This window comes from Ascidiella aspersa, chromosome 3 (genome assembly GCF_963924565.1).
Source record: "Ascidiella aspersa chromosome 3, kaAscAspe10.2, whole genome shotgun sequence".
Classification (NCBI taxonomy): Eukaryota; Metazoa; Chordata; class Ascidiacea; order Phlebobranchia; family Ascidiidae; genus Ascidiella; species Ascidiella aspersa.
In genome coordinates, this window is record NC_139449.1 from 30,655,757 (window position 1) to 30,676,574 (window position 20,818).

At 35.6% G+C, this 20,818-nt stretch overlaps 1 protein-coding gene across 1 annotated transcript; it reads right to left on the reverse strand.

The window, feature by feature from the left end:
- Positions 1 to 15: 15 nt before the first annotated feature.
- On the reverse strand, positions 16 to 16,457 carry LOC146161553 (arf-GAP with dual PH domain-containing protein 1-like). Its single transcript, XM_083384119.1, has 11 exons — positions 16,376 to 16,457; positions 13,727 to 13,860; positions 12,993 to 13,084; positions 11,677 to 11,872; positions 11,142 to 11,288; positions 9,024 to 9,107; positions 8,478 to 8,540; positions 7,409 to 7,480; positions 6,080 to 6,201; positions 2,424 to 2,524; positions 16 to 1,792 (listed from the first exon to the last, which is right to left on the reverse strand). Exons 1-11 carry the CDS (start codon positions 16,455 to 16,457, stop codon positions 1,704 to 1,706), a joined length of 1,182 nt encoding a protein of 393 aa, XP_083240245.1. The 3' UTR covers positions 16 to 1,703.
- Positions 16,458 to 20,818: the final 4,361 nt, after the last annotated feature.

The window sequence follows — 20,818 nt, forward strand, 5'->3', positions numbered from 1 at the left end:
CTTCACTAAGCAAAATCAAAGGCGGCGATTATATTTTGATCCCGAAATAACAGAAACTATAAATGAAACCCTGGCGAATCGTGAGGGTTCCTTTCAATACAACAGCAGAAAGATGTGCTACACAACATGAGATTACTCAAGGTAAAACAATTAAAACTTACATGTTTTTGTCTGAGTATAAGAGATTGATCGAACAATAACACAGCGCTGAAAAAACAGTAAAGCACAAAATATAAATATTTTCCACAATGCAGAACTAGAGAGAGTCAAATATTTGAAGTATTTGATTTATTGGCTTCATAATTTTTATTACAAGTTCTCAAAAGTGTTTTTGGTTGGCTATTTATGTTTTGTTGCAGATCCATCTACTTATTTGTGTTAAAGGTAAAATTGAGTTTACAAATCCTTACTTCACAAACTCGTATCTCTATTCGAGCTAGTAAACGCTTTTGCATTTGAAAGATATTTTTGACAATTCAGAAAACGAACAGTCTTAATTTTTTTCAGAATTTCACCATAACACAACCGACCGCTTACTGAAAAATAAAAACTTTGTCCAAACGAAAAGGAAACAGGAGCCAGGGCAAATTAAGGCCTTGTAAGGGGGCTTAAGGGTATATATTGCACGACCGCAGAATACTGACACAACATACAGTGCGGGTCTACGTTAAAACACAGTGCGAGTGAGCGGAAGACCACAGAGCTTACACCTTGAGTAATTTACCCAAAGTCCAGCAGTGACACTACCTCTAAAATGTAGTAAAATATTAAAAACAGAGCGGAAAATCTTTCAGGTAGTAAAAAATTTGGGGCCAATAATTTCTAAAGCGTGTAATTTTATGGGCTTGAGATATATAAAGCGTGCTGCGAAATACCTAACGTACCTTAGAAAAGCACGGATTGGTTGCTAAAACGTTAAACTAATTAGTGCCGTCATGGTTACTCGAGATGTAGCTAAAACGTTAAAGTATGTTAGTCCCCCTATTATGGTTAGTCGAGGTAGGCTTGTCGTGCAAACCGTTGTTTCTTTTTACAGGAACGACCAAGACAAAGGGCAAGCTACAATCGTAAAACAAAGTTTTTTATGTTAAAAATAAACCACGCAAGAAAATGGTCAGATTCTAAACTGTTTGGACAACAAGGGATTTTATTCACTCTGCTCTGTGGCCTGGCCATTAGTAAATTACCAGCAGTGAAGATATTCGGGCCAAATAAGAAGATTAACGAAACAAAAAGTACGCATACGCAAATCGTCGAGTACGCCATTAAACGAAAACCGAAACAAATGTGAACACAGAAATTCACACAAATACCTTGCTATATGCTGTCATGAAGTGCTCATTCTATATAACTAATTATTATGTGAAATTGGGGCTAACTACGTTTGTTCAAAGCACGTGGAATTGTGCAAAAAGTACGTAAAAAATCTAAAAATTGTGACTACATGTTCTCTTTTATGATCGTCATATCGTCAATTAAAAATAAAACAAACGAACAGTGAAATTCCTGCATTAACTAGTTAGTATACATGCCTCAGGGCGCGGGCAACAAAAAGGCAGCAAACGAGAAACAAGAAATTCGAACCGAACACAGCAGAGCAAACCCGGGAGTTTTGTAGGAAGACGATATTCGACGGAGAACATTGCGGATCGAGCAGGGAAAAAGGCGGAAGACGGATTCGGGCGGAAAACGCGGAGCAGCGGTCACTTCAACACGGACAAGGTCGGAGCGATATTGTTCCGTATCGTCGACTTGCGTCGCTGCTGGTAGGTAAGCTTGTAGTCGGCCAAGTCTGGTGGCGAAATCACGGGTCAGCAGTTTGCTCGTTTGTTCAAACGTTTTTTTGCGTTTTTCGCGAAAAAAAATTGGAAAAGTATACGTAAAGAGGGATGTAAGATTCCCGCTCAGTTTTACAATAATTGCACTAGTTTTTTTCAAGTAACACTAAAAGTGGAAAAGTGCGTTTGAAAAGATTTTCGTTTTAGATTTACGGAATATACACTACAAAACACTTTGCAACACGGTTATCATTACGTGGACATATTGCAACGGAAATTAGTTCAGCAACAAAGCAAAAAAACGATTTGTTCGAGAACACAGCTAAGGCATGTCAAGGCTGCATTCGAAAAGTATCAAAACTAAAGTCCAAAAAGCTTCACAAGCACGTAAATATTAGCCCCAATTTTGCCACAAAATCCAGTTAGGAGCGCACTGTAAGATCATTTTCACTTTAAAGTCGAAAAAAAATTTTTTTTCGGCGGACCTAACAGGGGTGGGATCTTTTTAAAAGTCAATGGCGCCTCGGTGCGCTAAAAAGTTCGTCTCGTTTTCGGGTCCTTAATCGTCACTGAACCACGAAATCCGGCTGGATTTTTTCTTTGCCTTAGGCCTGGCGGCGGCGGCTGCGCCGAGGCTAGAGTCACCTGCGGTCTCCTGGGAGTTGAGTGGGCGCGACATGATGCTCTTGATCTCTCCGATCCACGACTTCTGCTCCTCCTTGTCCTCGCAGCAGAGCAGGTAGTCCCTGTCGAGAGCGAAGAACGCGCTGCGGTTAGTTGCGGAAGATCGACACGAAACGGGATAGTGTGGGTGGAAGCCAATCAGGGATTCGCAAACCACCAGATGTTTTTGATTTAGGCGTGGTATCGTTCTTTGGGGTTTTGCAACGCGTTGTTATCATTTTGGTTGGAGAAGGTGGCGCTTTAGTGGGACTTGAACTCGGGACTGCGGGAATTTGGCGGTGTGTGGGCTGCGCGCTTTTCCGCGTCTTTAATTGTGCGATGTGGTTGGGAGGTTAACGATTGTGGAAAAAAGTGTTTGGCTTACTATTCTGTTCTTCGAATACTTTGCGAATATATAAGCTCCTTTCTTTATCTGTTTCGCGCACTTTTACTTTGGGAGTGATTACTTTTTTTCTGCGGTTAAGTACCACCAGATATGTCATGTAGGGAGGAGAAACCGGTGCTTCGACGGGAATCGAACAGGGGACCGCAGAAAATTGGCAGAGTTGTGAGAGGTAGCAGTTGACAGTGACAAAGGAATGATAAACGAGGGCTGGAATCACTGTTAAGTTCTTAATATGTCAGATTTTACTACAATTTGCACCAGTATAAACATGGCGTATTATGAACATTTTTTTTTCTAAATAGTTTTAAATCGTTTTAAACGTAAGTAAAAACAACTAAATTTTCCCTGCCTATAGCACTTAAACAATAATTTTCTCTTTACATAACAACTATACCGCGCGTTATGTACTCGATAAATGACACGATAACTTATCTCGGGGAAGCAGTAATGGAGGATATCAAAACCGAAACCCATAATATTTAACAAATACTGCACCGCGCTTAATAAATGAAAAAATTCAAATCGCTTGACATTCGACAGATCGACCTTCGTTGCTGTGCCAAGTTAGGTGTTTCTCATTAATAATTCCACAGTTTAGGTGGAAAACTGGATTAGACTGCCAACCTTCGGTAGAAATTACGTTAGCAATGATTTATTAATCTTTTAAGTCTTTGCTTGCTGCGTAAGAGTTGGGGATTTAAAAACTGCTCTAGCAGTTGATTGACGTGGCTAAACCTCATCAAAAAGTTTAAAACTATTTTTTTGGTACAGATAATTTAGCACGGTCTTTAACGTTGTTAGATGGTTGTTATTAGTTTTTTAAAGCGGGGTGAATCCTATTTTATGTACACCACTTTTTCAAAGGCAATGGCTGTTTTCAATTAAAGTCGGCGGTTATATCCTTGAAACCTTTTATTCCAAATATAGTTTAAGGGCAAATTTAAATTATGGTTCGCGAACACTTAACTTGCGTTCGCTTGTTAACCTGGCGAGTCTACGTCGATTAATCAAAATTGGGTGTCAATAAATGTACTTTCCCATTTTTTTACCACACCGAAACATAGATTTCAAATTTTCAATCGGCCAGTCATTAACTTATCTTTTTACGGCTTCCACCTACTCTTAAATGGGCGCAGTTTCAAAAAAGGACAGAATCAAAGAAAAAAAGAAAAGAGCGGAACAGGTTATTCGCAAGGCATTCGCGTTGTACGATTGCGCGCGAGTTAGTTACAAAGCGATCACAAAAATAACTGGCGGGTGATGAGGCACTGATCGTATAAACATTCACGCGCATGCGTTTTGGCGCAAATACCAACAAAAACAGTCACCGGTTGAACATTGCCGAAACAACGCCGTTTCAAAAGCAACAAAAAACACCAAATTTGCGCAAAACCTTGCGAGCGTAATTTGGTACAACAAAGAACGGCAAACGAAACGAAATTCACCGGCACAACGTAAAACTATAGACAGTGCGCGGGCGGACAGAATGCCGTCCGCAAGTTAGTGCGTTAGTATACAAAACAACGGTTAACGTCACAACACAAGCGAGACATATACATTGGACGCATTCACGGTAAACTGAAGACACGTTAAGTTACAGAGCAATTCGAACGTGTAACGATTGCAAGGCATACCGAAAAGAAATAAATGAAACGTTTTGTTATTTTTGCGAATCAGCGATTTGCGATATTGCACATTTCTGCAAGGTGAGTATACAATGCACACACATATTACAGCACAACAAAAACGGCCTTGTATCAAACAATCAATTAAACAACATATAGAAAATAAGTGAACAAAAGACCAACGAAACCTGTTGATAAAAAATAAAGTCCAAGGACTAGGTTAGTTTTTTTATGATATTAACGCCCGCCAGAGAAAACATTTGCTGTGCCCATGTCTGAAGATGGTGACTTTAATCATGTACTCAAGTCACTGTTTTTTTTAAATTTACTTCTATAAGTTGCGTTTGATTATTTTTTAGTTTAAGAGCTATTGCTCATAACGGAGGAGGTTATTAATATGTATTACTTTAATTTTTTTTTTATAACTTTGACTTGACTTGCTCTAATCAAATATAAGTGGGACTTGACTTAGGCAACTGATAACTGAGATTTGACTTAGACTTAAGTTATTTACAAAATGACTTGACTGGGACTTAAGCCATATCAAATTACCTATTTACAACATTTGTAGATTGTATGCATAACTTTTACCTTCTTGGCAAATCTGTAGGTCAAGGTAATCAGTAACGTTACTTTTGAATTACATTGAATGCCTTTCAAGCACAAAAAACAAACATCTAGGCCAAAAAGCCCAACTCGAATCTTTAGTATTAGCGAGATTAAGCGGTTAGCTTGGGTTACCAAGATATAAGCAGACGCACTAAAGCGGTCGTGAATTGGCTCGGTATAATAACTGAACAGGAAGGGCAAAGTGCCTATTGATTCTATTTTTAACCTTCGCCGATTATGCAAGCTTCAACCAGGCAACTCCAAATCGACCTATAGCCTGCTAACCTTAGGAAAAATGTTAGTTATTAATGGTAGAGTTTAGCAAAAATAAGAATAGCGTTAAACTAAAATAAGGATCGCTTTACAACAGCCTTGTTAACATCCATAATTCGCAAAAGTCCATGCTTATTCTTGTGGTTTTAAGGGTTAGTGTTTGGGGTACGATTGCATGCAAAACTGAACCCATGTTGGATCTTTGTAAATTAAAGTAATTACGGGGTATATTCGTAAAAATCCCTTAACACAAAATAATGTCCATTATCAGTAATAACCAGTGTTGTACTGAATTAAATCAATGGAATGTTTTAAAACTTTTACTTGCGAAATTCTTGAGACTCTAGTGTTTTTATCTAATGTATCTTGGTAAAATTTGGATAGTTTTTCTACCCGATCCTGCTTGTAAAACAGTTTGCTCGCTTTATGTTACGTTTTTGTTGTTGCTAATAAAATAACATCTCAGAATAAGACGAGCATACAAAGTTCAATAGTTGATGTTTTAACGCAAATTATTTGAATTAACTTGCTATGCCAATGACTTGGACCGGGACTAAATTCGTTATTTTTGCACATTTATCTACGAACTTAAGTAATATTACAACACTGGTTATGACTTTACGTTTTCCGTGAGCTAAAAATCTGTTTCAAATACAGGCGCGTTCGAAACTCTGCGAACAGGGACATTGCGACCACGTTTGCGTTTATGCAACAAGCAAGCTTACCTCTGTGGAGTGGTGATGGTGATGCCGAACCCTTGTTCGTTTTGTCCGGCGGGAAGGCCATCTCGCACCAAGAAACCTTCCGTTCTACTGCCGAGGTAGATTTCGCCGCGCGGGTACGCGTCCTGGCGACAAGCGGGAAGTAATTGGGAACAGTTACTTTTTTAGTTTTTTACTTGTATTTTTTTAGTTGAATTCGTTTGTTCGGTTAAGTTTCGATGGGCGACTGTTGTTGGTCCAAGCTCAGTTATTTGTGCCATATCGAGAAGTTGTGCAATTAACACCCATGTTTGAATGCTATACCATAATCGATACCAATATATTGGGTACACTATGCAAGGATCTGTAATGAAGCTTGATAATAGATTTTTAAGCCAAAAAGATCGACATCATTGACGTCTTGATTAAAATCGTTTTAAAACGAACTTGTATCATCTTCAGTTAACACCCAAGTTAGTGTGAAAATTATTATATAGGCCGTTGAAACTCATGATTGTGAAAAAGTCAAAAAAATATTGTGGACTAATCTTTGTATGAAAGCAGACATATTGTGCAATGCTGAACGACCATTTTCAAATGACTTTACCTGTGCTTAAAAACAAACGTGGTTTTTAACAACATTTTTTTTATAAAAATGGTTTTAAAAATTGCAACCCTTAACTCCAAAAAGTAAGGCTGTTTCCTTGACTGAGCAAAATATATGGGAAAAGTTGTAATCCTTTGTACGTCACATGGCCTACATGCGTACTAGGGCAATGTAGGATTATCATTGTTTTTTTGTTTTTTTTATTGATTGTTATAATTAAGTTAACAATAAAAGTTTGTACCAAATATAAGCCAAGTATCTGCAAGACACTTCTAAAGTACATTCTATGACAGGGAGTCTTAAACTGGGGTCCGGAACCCCTTGGGGCACGAAACTAGTTTTTAGGGGCGGCTTAATTGAAATCTTATTTTAAACCTCGGATGTTCTTTAACGAAAACAGTATTATGGCTGGATTCGAGCTTGCGCATCAATTCAACCCAAACACCAGGGTTTAAGTCTAAGAACCCCTGTTCTATGGTGATATAAAAAAATAAAAAAGGGTTTAAAACACATTAGGTAATTCTATACAGTAAATTCCCATTACAAAAAACAACACAAGTTACACAAGTAGACTTTTCAAATAAACAATTATCTTTTATCCAAAATACAAAAACACTATGTAGTCATTTGTGGAAAAGGAACTGAGCAGTATTGTGTAGCCAAAGTTAACCTGAACTGCTTTTGAATGTGTGTCACAACAATGAAACCCAAGGCGTGGTGATGACAAATTATAGCATCTAGCTTACCAGTGGGTTGACAAAGTACAGGAGTTTTCTCTTCTCTAAAGTGAACCATCTTTTCCTGTACGTTTCCGTCAGCTGCAAATATAACACCTGGTTACTGGGAGGCGTACACGAAAGGCCTTTTGGAAGTTTCGCAAGCAAGATAAAAAATGAACACAAATTAAATGCAATTGTAACTGTGTGGAATCATTTTACATTAAGGAAAATCAATTAAACCAAGTGTAACTTTATCTGTTTTTATACCAAACATTTATAGGCATGAATACGTAATACACATGCACATATGATTTGGCCCTTCAAAAGCTATACTGGCCAGCGATAATCATGCACACTAGACTACCAAGACTGTGTAATTGTACTGCCAAGATCTTTTTCGTATTGTTAAAAAAATATAAAAGAATAGTCATAATAACATTGGTTCTATGATAAGTCATATTGTTGATGGGTGTTCACAAAACCAAGTAAAGGTTATCCAGTTGTTTTTTTGGAGGCCAATACACCATATACAAACGAAATGAAATGGGATATGAATTTGACAAAGGTTACTTATTTATAACAGCCTAGCATTAAACAATAAACAATACAGCAATGTTAGCTGTTCCACATAAAACATTCTTGTTATGTTTTACGGTTGAAGCACTTGAAAGCAGTAAAACCCAAAAGCAATTAAACCTAATTTATATCCTGCGTATTTACAAGAAAAAAATCCTTCTTAGAAAAAAAGTGACAATTAACTTGCAAATTAGTTAATTCGGACTATGTGTATCACTAAGAGTGTAAAGTGACTTGGCAATTTCGCATAAACTTGCAAATGGGTGGTGGCATACCAATTATCACTTTCAAATCAGCTGTCTGTTAAGCTTTGCAAATAAAACACCAATTAAACACACAGTTGTGTTCGCAGTTGATATTCCCTAATACCCCTTAATGTAAAAAAAGAGCACATTTTTTAACCTTAAAATATTGCATCAAAAATGACCTGTTACTTCTCAAATATTGGTAAACCTACCAAATAAGGAAACCAATCAAAATCTTGTATGAGTCGTCAAATAAATCGCTGTCAGCAACTTACCTTGGGTCCTGTTTTTAACATCCATCCCTCCTTTACTTGGTGGCTGTCTAATCTTTCCAAAACCTTAAAGCAGATGTAAATTAATGTTAGGACTTTACACATGATAAGCAGATTATTTTTTTATTACAAATAAAGGGGGATACAAGCTTATATGGATATCTTTTGCTTATATTTTAATCTTGTATTATATCTTGACATGCAAAAATCAAGGATTACAGACCTCCTTTAACAAATCTCAATATTTTAACTACAGTGACTAAAAAATTAGGTGTTAATCAAAAAGTGCCTCTCATAAGTAGAACAATTCCATATGCATTCATTATATAAAAGCGTAATTTGAATGGATATACAAACAACTTATAAACAATCGGTATTAATGTGGTTTCTTGACGCCCAGTTTTGGTAAATCTATGCCATGTGAAACATGGATTTTCACAAATATGATAAGCCCCAATTCGACACATAAATCTAAATAAAATAGGAAATGCAAGCAGAAATTAAAACTTTTTTTAGTTGTTTGTCAGCAGTAAAAGTTGTACATCAAACCTCTTTATCTCCAATGTGAGGACTAGTTTTTCGAATAATTTGTATAGCGGCACATCGGAGGGTAACATACCAGTCCACAGCATCCTAAAAATATAATTTTTTTGCTTCAATAAATACAGTTTTGACAAGGGATGTACTTTGTTAGTAAGTAGAATGTTAAAGTTGGATGTTGTGTAACAAGATTGGATTTGGCCTATATAAGGGCTTAGAAGCAATTTGTAAAACATCAAAGTAGTCAGACTGAGTCATTGCACATTTTAGCTCAAATTTGTTACTTCTGGTTAAACTATTTATAGTAAAAAATTTAGCAGAGCTGCAAAAACAAATTTGTCGCGAACATTAGGACAAATATTTATTTTCGTCAATTTTCGCATCGCTTTTTAGGTAAGTCGGCCAGGTTTAGCAATTTGATCTAAGTGTAACCGTACAGTGAGTTCACAGTAAACCTCAAACATTTTTACTTTGAAAGTAGTAAATTTACATAGCTGCTTATTGTGCATCATAACTTAGAATAGAGCTCCTTCCATTTTTAGGCCACAAAAAAATTATCTAGTCTTACTATTTATGAAAAGTGTTTGCTGTAAGTACTGTAACAGCAAAGTATTTTCTTTGTGTGGGTGAGTTGGTGAACTTTAAATGTAAAAAAGATTCAGCTATGTATCAGTGAGTTATGCTAAACACATATATATTAACAAGTGCAACTCAAGCACGGTGATGTAAAGAAAATATACTAACAAAACCACTTTAAATATGACTGAGTGCATACTATGGTCATGACATTTTTGGTTCTCAAATCAAAAGAGAAAGGTTGTTACATGTTTTGTTTTAGTAGTCTGTTTGAAATCTAGTTTCTCTTTAAAGTTATGTCCTCATAGTGCAGGTTTAAGTACCATAATGTAGATAACACATAAATTTAAAAACCAACCCATTCAAATTAATTTTATTGTAGTACTTGTATAACAAACAAGTAGAACTTGTATAACCAACCCTGTATATATTGTCTGTGTGGCGTCATTCAATAAACAAAACACAACTAAGGATTGTAACAACAATTCATGCCATTTATTTATTTTTTTTAGTCCCCATGTTTTTATGCCCTTTAGGCAATCCACCTTTAAATCATTTGCTTAACATGAAACCCAAACTTAAGGCTCAACATATCAATCACAAACTGCTGACACAAAGGGAAATTGAGCCTAAGCACAAGGTAGGCAATACAGATAGTCAGCGCGTGCCGCGCATAACAGAATTTGCTTAGTTACGTGGCAATGTGAGAAGCCTGACATCACAACAACAATATGTATTGGCTCCATTACTCATCACAGTTTATGCAACATAGCCAGCATAAGACTACTGGCATGGAAATGGGCAGTTTCAGAGCTTGTACACACAACGCTCTCAAAAAGTTAAAGTTTTATTTTGCTTTACCACAGCCAAATAAACAGCAACCAAATAAAAAAATCTTTTTTACAAAATCAATAAAATTGGAAAGTAGAAATCAATATCAACATCAAATATAAATATATTTCACCAACATCCAATTTATTTAATTTAAAACAAAAAAACCTAAAAACATGCATTACAGGATAGTAAGAGAAATCCTATGAGTTTGAAACAGTTAACAGCAAGTTCCAGTGAAAATTGAATTTAGTTTCACTTTCTGCACATGTTTCATTGTGTGTACCAACTACTGCTTTTAAAAAGGCACATTTTCAAGTTTGTTTAAACATGTTATTCTCAGATACTCGTGACGATAGTCAAACAAAACATAAGTCAATACAGCAATCAGTAATATTAATATTTATTTCAAGTTTTGCTATTAATGGCTAAGTAATTATGGGGAATAAGCCGGAACTGATATGAAAAGTATTTATTTGAACACGTTTTTTATGTGTATTCCTAGCTAGTAGTACTTGTTTGATAAAGAACACAGACTGGAATTGTATACGTTCTGCTAAAATCCACTATAATTTTTTGAAGTTTGTGGCCAATTTTTTCACACCAAAGAAATAACACAACATAAAATCTTAAAAATAGATTGTTTTAGTAAAATTCCCTTTGTTAAATTATTTCAAGTTTTAGAAAATTAAAGAATAATATACTATGAGAAAATCTTACCTTTCCCTCTTCTGTGTAAAGGTAGATTTGTCTTGTTAAATTATCCGTCATGAATGCAAATTGAAGTCCATTGGGATGACTTATTTTATCTGGCGCCAGCGACACACTTAGTGATGACAACGCAATAGTTTGCTTAGGTTCTTTCGCCTGCAAATAATTTAGTTTAAAGAAGTTAAGATCCAAGCTATAAAAAAGCATTATTTAAAATAAATTCCCTAACAACATAAATTTATAAGAGTTTGTTAGAGAATATGCTTAAAAAATCGATAGTACAAATTATAAATTTCATGGAATAAATATAGCTAGTAGAAAAAAAATTAAAATTTGAAATTTAAGTATCAACAAGAATTGTTTATACATTAGTATAGTAGACTCTGTAAAGTATGTTACACATTACTACACCCATGACAAAAAGTCGTTTATCTACTGCAATTTTGATTTTGACATGGTTAAAAAAATAAGTGATACTATACTATGAACAGCTCACATGGCAACAAAAATTGCTATAGACAAACAGTTAAATTTTTTCTCTTACATCTTGCTTAACAAAGTATTTCACCGTCCCCTCATTGGCGTCTAGGACGAAGCGCCTTGGTTTGAATTGCTTGTCCTCCTTTCCCCGTTTCCACAGCATCCCTGTTTTGCTGCCGGTCTCGTAGTGCGCCGTGCCGCCGGCCAGTTCGAACTCTTTGCGTTCGTACTTGGCGTGAATGAAATGTTCTTTGTGCACCCTGAACAAACACCAAAATTAAGTTCTGTGCCCTGAGAGTGGTAAACTGTGAGTGCTAGAATAAATTACTCAGTATGCTAAAAAAACAGTATGTGTCACAGTATGTGTCACAGTATGCTAAAAAACAGTATGTGAAAACCAGTATGTGTAAACTGCCTTATTGAGCAGTTTGGGAATCCAACACACACGGATAGAGCAAGTTCAGTATTGAGTTGTAAAGCTCTATCAATATTTTACAACAGTGAATTTTAATAAACAGGTAGAAGTGTCATTTTGCACATGGGAGCCTCTGTTTCACTGAGCCTTGTTTTAGTGACAGAAAATATTTTTTTTAAATTGCCTGATATGATCAATAAGGCCGCTTTTACCCTTAAATGGAAAAAATATATAAACAATGCATTTGATAATAATGAAAAGTATATATAGAGATGGGCATAAAAAATATTGAACAAAGGGTTGGCAATGAATTCAAATTTGCATTCGCCAGGGAACGAAATAACACTCGCCATCCACATGTTTCTCATGGCAGATTTCCTTACTTAGTCTATTTTTTTACCAATTAATGGCTGCTTATTTTGGTTTGTATTAGGAGTTGTGAAACAGAAAATTGGTGCATTTATTTAAATTCTTGAAATAAAGACCAATGAAATCACTCGTAACATTTAAGTTCTACACTTACTGAGTAATTAATAGGAAAATCTCACCATTTTGCTGAAAAAGAAATTTGGCGAAATAGTTAGTTTTACAAGCATCTTATTCATTTAATAGATTTTTCCTGTAAGAGATTTATTATAGGAATTGAATGCTTGCAAAATAAACAATTTCTATACCTACTTTCAAGACCACCTCAACAACACAATACTGAAGGCATAGGATATTTCATAATGTGCTATGTGCTTTCCGATGCCTTGTTGTAGTTGTAAAGCGTGAAATGTTCGCTGTTTAACAAAATATTTAACCTTCAGTCTGACAACAACTAATTTTTCTCCTAAAGGCACTCGCCTGTAGCGCATTGTACTCGCATTGACAAGTGCAAAATTCCAACCCTGGAGCATAACTGCATCACCCTAGATGCCACCTAAAAACAATAAAAAGTATTCGTAAATTTATAGACAACTTACTGTGGATCGGTGGGAGTTGGTTTCTTGTAATAAATAGGAATGTGTTTTTCAAGGATGGCATTCACTTTTTTGTTTCCATTATCAGCCATGTTCTAAAAAGGTAAATACCAAATAAATTTTGGAAAAAAGAGTGACAAGTGATAATTTTAAACAAAAAAGGACACACAGACCACATTACTACCCTGTTCAATTGACTGACAGTCTACTCATAAGGTCTTGTCGTCAAGATCCTGTTAGACTGAATCAACATTATTTTGATTAATGGTCTTGTGGTCAGTTTATTAGAAGGCATTAATGGTCTGTGCAACTCGTATAACCCGAGCCTTTAATAATTTTAATAGGATTAACTAATGCAATATTACAATAACTGGCAGGGTTATTACTACAACTCACCTTGCTTAATGTTTTTTAGATGGATGATTAGAACAATAATTTTAATGACATTAAAGAGAAAACTTAAATGCCATGCATTTATTTTACTATGTTTTTATTTTGTATTTGGCATTGTGTTTCGTGAGTTCTTTTTTCAGTTAGGATAAGATTTTGTTAACAAAAAATTAAATATTTATTTTAAAACTTTAGTCATTTGGTTAACCCAAAAGTCATGAAATGACTTATCCACAGAACTTTTTACTGGAATTACCAGTTACAATAAACAGAGAGCCACACATAAACACACATACCCTTTTGAAACATAAATGCATTGAAATAAATAACAGATTCCATGACCTAACCTGTACTGCATCATCTGCCCATTGGTCGAGTCTACAGGATTTCACCCGGCTAATGTGTGTTCCCAGCATGCGGTGGATTCCAGAACAACTGACACAAATGAAAACTCCAATATTGCTTGAAGCCCATTCTGGTTCTAGCAAGTTGAAACACAATATATATAAATAAATAAAAATACAAAACGTAGGTTCCAGTGCATTTTTAAACATAAAGAAAATGCCAATATGAAATAGCAGCACTTTTGGGGTGATTTTGCAAGGGCTCTATTAACTTACTAATTTACTGTTAGCACACCACACACTATTTCCATATAATCTTGCTAGATGATAATTGTGAAAGATCATTATGGTTAGAAACAGATGAGAAGGATAAAAGTGCAAAAAAACAAGATGCAACATTATTTATAAAATAACTAATTATTAACTGCTGGTAAGTTTAGTCAAACTGGATTTGTTTTAGCAACGCCTGCTAAATTTATTGTTTTAACTATAAAAGTCACTTTATAACTGTGCATCTTGTTTGTTCTTTGTTGGCTGAAACAAGGTATAAGAAACACAAAATAAATAAACTTAACAAAATTATGGTTCTGCTATCAATATCTTTAAATATATAGAGTATACAAATTACAATAAATTTATAAATCTTTTACCTTTTATAAAATCTAGGCACATGCAAGCCAAAGTAACACAATTGCCTGTTTGATCAGCAGGAAGCTACAAGCAATGAAACAAATAATAAATATATTTTTTCATGAACAACACCAAATATTCTATGCATAGGCATACATACAAGTATACAAAACGTAAATTGCACTTCACACCTCAAGCAGTTGTCAAAATAATAAAATTTAAAATATATATGCCATTGTGGGTGACAAAATTTGCTTTATGCCAGAAATCACTTTTGTTTCAAAGTGGCAATTGAAATTGGATTTAAATTTGAAAACAAAAAAACCTAGGGTTGGCAAGCCTGTCAATTGACCAGTCAATTGACCGTATTTGACCGGTCAATTGACCACACTTTATTTAACCGGTCAAATACTTATATTGGATTTAAATGTTGTAAATTTTTTAAGAGTTGTTTTGTGATTTGAGTTTTAAATATTCTTGATTGTAACTTTTTTAAAGAATTCAAATATAAAATTGTAGGGTTTACCTGATGCAAACACAGGTTCTGTGGTAATCACAAAGTGTTTGTAATAGCAAAGTAGATTTATTTTGTTTAGAATAAGTACACATATATCATGAATCGCGTTTGTCATAAAAGAAAACACTAGTTCCAGTGGTGGGATTCAGCCGGTTCGCACCGGTTCTGTAGAACCGTCCCACGAAATTTTATGAGATCAGCGAACCGGTTAGCAGCATTACTGGTTACTGTCAACAGATTTTTGCATCTTATCTGATACACCGAATTTTGAGATCCAAGTAGCTCACGTGTTTGTTTTTTTCATAATGTACAATGGTTAAGTTCTCAAGTAAAAAATTTTTTGGATCTCTTTTACAACCTTTGTGGTTTTGCTTGAATCTTACGATATGGAGAAGAGATCAACAACTAGCAATGTTGGAGCAGGCTTAGATCCCAAAATTAACAAAAATAGTAATAATATTATTATTATTTCATCAATTTTCAAGTAAAAGTTATACATTGTGTTAATTTTTTATAATTATTTTGTTTTGTTTTGTGATTGTTTGTCTGAAAATTGAATTGCTACGTCATAAGTACAAGTAAAAAACGCTGCTTTTCAATGTGGCTGTTATATAGCAGTGATGGGATTCAGCTAGTTCGCACCATTTGCTGGAACCTGGGGTTGCACCCAGTTTTTGCAACTACTTTAATCTCAAGAATAGGTTGTTAGATAGTTTGGTTTATAAGAATGTGATAGGAAAAGAAGACGTTGTCTTCATAAAACGAAGTTCTGTCGTATATATAAAAATTATCTATTTACTGCCTAAAAATAAGACTTTTTGTAACAGGACCGTTTAAAATGTGACTTTTGCGATAGAAACTGCTAACAATAAAAATGTTTCCCACCACTGGGTATACCACAATCTTTTTTACTGATGCATTTATTTGTTGTAAAATTTTGTTAATAAACTTGTTGGCTTTACTTCGTGGTTGTAGTAATGGTAAAAGTTACTACAATACTGCTATAGTATTGCTTGCAAGATGGGCATTGTTTTGCAAAAATTCTTATTGATAATCAAAAAATAATTGTTTTTGTTTTGCAAACTATTGTACTTAAACCAAAATGTTCATATATTTATTTAAAGTTAAAATCAAGGTTTATTTTTAACTTTAATTGCTTTTTGATTGTGTGTATAGTATTTGACCAATATTTGACCTATTTGACGAGTATTTGACCGGTCAATTGACCGGATTTTATTTGACCGGTCAAATGCCCAACCCTAAAAAAACCTAATCACATGCAGCACACACCAAACTATCTACTATGGAAATGTGAAAAAAGCCAGCAATTAATTTATGGAGGTATCAAGCAATCATTTTATACAGGTGTTGAAAATATGTACAAGTGAGATTACTACCAGCTTAATGAAATAAAAACAAAATGATTTTTACACAGCATAGGGTTATGCATTGCAATGTAACTAAAAAAATGTAAGTAACATAAAATTGAACTCAAGTTGGCTTACTTTCTAGGGAGCAATCTGCACAGATATCATTGCCAGGAATCTGCAATAATTCCATTAAAATTCTCTTGTTTCTTTCCCCCATGTTTCTTTTCAAAGTGGAAGTTTACGGCTTGAAAACTGAAAGAAATTTCATGCAGCTGTTAATGATGCACCAATTACTCGCACCCTATAAATAATAAGTCCAGCATCTACAAGAAAAGGTATGTTAAATTTAGGACTCTTAGCTTTTCACCCACCCAAACCCAAACTGACCCTAACCCAAATAATATTAGCAAAAATAACCCTGGACGAAAATGTGGTAGAATTGTAGACCAGCTCCTTAAACTTGCCAAACAAAAGCTAAACTTGGCGCTGGTCTAGAATCCTACCACAACGTTGAAATAATTATTAAGCAATGCACAATATGTGGGTTAGGGTGTCGGTTAGTGTTTGGGTGTGGGTAGGTCAAGTAATATTGTTTCACACTATTACTGGACTCACCCAAACCCAAACGCTAACCGGCACCATAACCCAAATAATGTTCGTTGTGGTAGGATTCTAGACGAGCGCCCTAAACTTACCTTTATTTTTTGTTAAGCTATGTTGGACTTTGAGCATTTCATTGAATAGTTTAGGTATATTTATAACACATAAATATATATAAGGCTTAACATCATGAACACGTAACTGAAATAAAAGTTTATCGTAATTAAAAGTGACCACAAAAGCTAAAATATATAAAAAAGGATGTTATTACAATTAGAAAACGATTAGTTCTGACACAACTCTTGCTATTAAGTAGCTTCATCTTAAACTTCTTACATACACCGATGCGCTCTACTGACTCTCGTTATGGATCACATGCCGCCGATCCAAACATTTCCGTTTGTTCATTAGCTGATTAAAGAAAGGGAAAATTTACAACTATAAAAGTTTTAAACAAATGCCATCTGTAGCCTTCTCACACCATTCTAATGGACGTTTAGCACAATGTTATTCGACGTTCTTAATGAGTGTCTACGATATTCATTTCAGGGGTGGTACTAAATACCGAATGGTACCGAATGGTACCGAATGGTACCGAATGGTACCGAATGGCACCGAATGGTACCACATGGGATCGAATGCTAACGAATGCCAACCAAACTAAACGTCTGTTTTACTCCTAAATCTGATTTAATTTTACACTGAAGCATATCTTGTCGCATGAGAGTATTTTGAAACGTATGAGACCTAAGGAGGGTTGCAATGAACATGGTACCGAATGAAACCCATTGTAACACGAAATACCGAATGGACTCCAATGGAGCCCAAAACATTCCAATAGGACCAATGTAGCTCGTTCGCACCAATGAAACTCGTAGGAGAATTACCGTACTAAATACCGAATGGTACCGAATGGTATCGAATGGTAACGAGTGGAACCCAATGGAATCCAATGGAACCCAATACAACTCATAGGAGAATCACTCAATACCGAATGGTACCGAATGGAACCGAATGGTACCGTATTGAACCCAATAGAACCCATTGTAACTCGTAATAGAAACACTAAATATCGAATGGTACCGAATGGTAACGAATGGTACCGAATGGTACCGAATGGAACCGAATGGTACCGTATTGAACCCAATAGAACCCATTGTAACTCGTAATAAAAACACTAAATACCGAATGGTACCGAATGGAACCGAATGGCACCGAATGGAACCACATGGGATCGAATGCTAACGAATGCCAACCAAACTAAACGTACAATGGGTTCTATTGGGTACCAGGCGGTACCATTCGGTTCCATTCGGTACCATTCGGTACCATTCGGTACCATTCGGTATTTAGTGTTTCTATTACGAGTTACAATGGGTTCTATTGGGTTCCGTTCGGTTCTATTGGTACCTATTGGGTTCCGTTCGGTGCCATTCGTTACCATTCGGTATTTAGTGTTCTATTACGAGTTACAATGGGTTCTATTGGGTTCAATACGGTACCATTCGGTTCCATTCGGTACCATTCGGTACCATTCGTTACCATTCGGTACCATTCGATATTTAGTGTTTCTATTACGAGTTACAATGGGTTCTATTGGGTTCAATACGGTACCATTCGGTTTCATTCGGTACCATGTTCATTGCAACCCTTCTTAGGCCTCATACGTTTTAAAATACTCTCATGCGACAAGATATGCTTCAGTGTAAAATTAAATCAGATTTAGGAGTAAAACAGACGTTTAGTTTGGTTGGCATTCGTTAGCATTCGATCCCATGTGGTACCATTCGGTGCCATTCGGTGCCATTCGGTACCATTCGGTACCATTCGGTACCATTCGGTGCCATTCGGTGCCATTCGGTGCCCTTCGGTGCCCTTCGGTGCCCTTCGGTGCCATTCGGAACCATTCGGTACCATTCGGTACCATTCGGTACCATTCGGTACCATTCGGTATTTAGTACCACCCACTTTGCCTAACTAAACTTTTAAAAACAGAAAATCAAAAGCTAAACGGAGACTTGGATGATTAACCCCGATAACCCGCTATCGATCTTCGAAGTTTAATATACCATGTTGATGAATGCAAAACTCGGCAAATTGTGTATGGATAACGTTACTTTTATCCAGGGTATCGAACCGAGCACTAAAGTATCTTTAGGAACCGATTTTAAGCTAATTTTCCCGAACCGTAACCGAACATAAACCGTTTTTATTATAGAAATTTCAAGATAAAATAAAAAAATATTTTGTTTTTTATTGTTCAGTGGTTTTATTATTAAACTGCTTGTTTTTCATTACATTATAAAACTTTATTAAATACGAGTTAGGGTAGAATTAATATTTAAACTATATATTTATTGACCGATACTTTTTAGGTTTAACGTAACTTATTTTTCCCAGACGGGGATGCGAGCATTTTTTGCACAAAGTGCAAAAAAATGTGCTCGCGAAAATGGACAAAAATTGTGTGCTCATTTAAAATGCCTCCAAATCTGTTCCATTATCTTTTCCTCCGCCTAAGTTTTCCACCTTTTTTCAGTTACCGTAGGCCAGTGGTTCTCAAACTGTGCGTCGTTTCAATTTCCCAAGGGCGTCGCATAATAGTTCCGTTTCGTTGCTGAACTCAGTTTATTTTATAAAATGAGGTTAAGTGTAGTTTTATAACTTTATCAGTTGGACTAAAATTGTTCTTCAAGTGCTGTTTAAGATTCGATTTAGCTGTTCAAAAGTTTTGATTCCTTGCATGTTTATTAATGCATTGTTACGCAACAATAGCCTTTTATACAGCAGTAACATTGTTTAATTTCAAGTTAGCTTATAACAAAGCAAACCTGTCTGGAAGCTCTCAATACTCTAATATAGTCCAATTTGCTTGAAAAGAAAAGTATGACGCTGCCTTTAAATTTGCAAAGCATAATTGGGCAACATTTGTCCAAGCTCGAGTCGAAATTTTCAAAAACCTTCTCCGAAATTTTATCAAACTACGAATGGATTCTTGACCCTTTTGTCCAACCTACTACATCTTTTTTACTGCACAAGAAAAAGAAGCCTACATTGACGTTTCATGTGACAATTCCTTGAAAAGGATGTTTAATTCATGAAATCGGTCAACTTTTTGGATTTCAATGAATGCCGATTATTCAGCTTTGGTGCAGAAAGCACTACGAACTATTATCCCATTCGCCATGTCGTATTTATGCAGGGCTACCATATGTCCTGTTTTAGGAGGATTTGTCCTCTTTTCTCAAGAAAACTGAATGGTCCTCCGAGGATGCTCAAAAATGTTCAAATGTCCTCTTTTTTCGCATTTCGAGTTACTTGCTTATACTTTTAACAAGAATTTTAGGCGAGACGTTGTATTTATTCCCAAAAATATACTGTATCTATGAAACATGGTTAATTGATGGTTTAAAACAGGTTTTCCAACAAATTGCCCTACCAGCCCTACATTCTTGATTGTTTTTACAAACATTGCGCCAGAAAAATGGCAACAGAACCTCACATCTAAAAAGGCCAATTAATAAAGCAAAGGTATAAAAGTTTTGCAGGCCCAGTGGCTATGTTCTTATTTCTTACAGAAGCTTGTCTAGTTAGTGTATGACAGCGGTTCTTAACCGGGGGGCGCGAGATCTAAGTTAAATTTTATGCAATGATTCTAATGGTTTCGTTTGGGTTGTCCACCATTCCTACCGCGCTGTAGAAACTCTTTTTTGTTAACTTGAATATTGAAACTGCCCAAAATTTTCGCGAATCTTGTTTTTCTACGTTTGTTTAGTCTCTTTGAGTGCCATTGCATGTTTTCATATCATCAAAGGTATACCGGCCGTATTTACTACGCTAGAAGTATCCTTGTTTCAGAAAGGGACGTATTAATTTCGAAGCTGAATGCATTACTTGTGGATATGGTACGATTTTCTCAAACGTTACCATTCTACTTTCGTTTTACTTACAGGCAAAAAAATGTCCACTTTTTGGGTG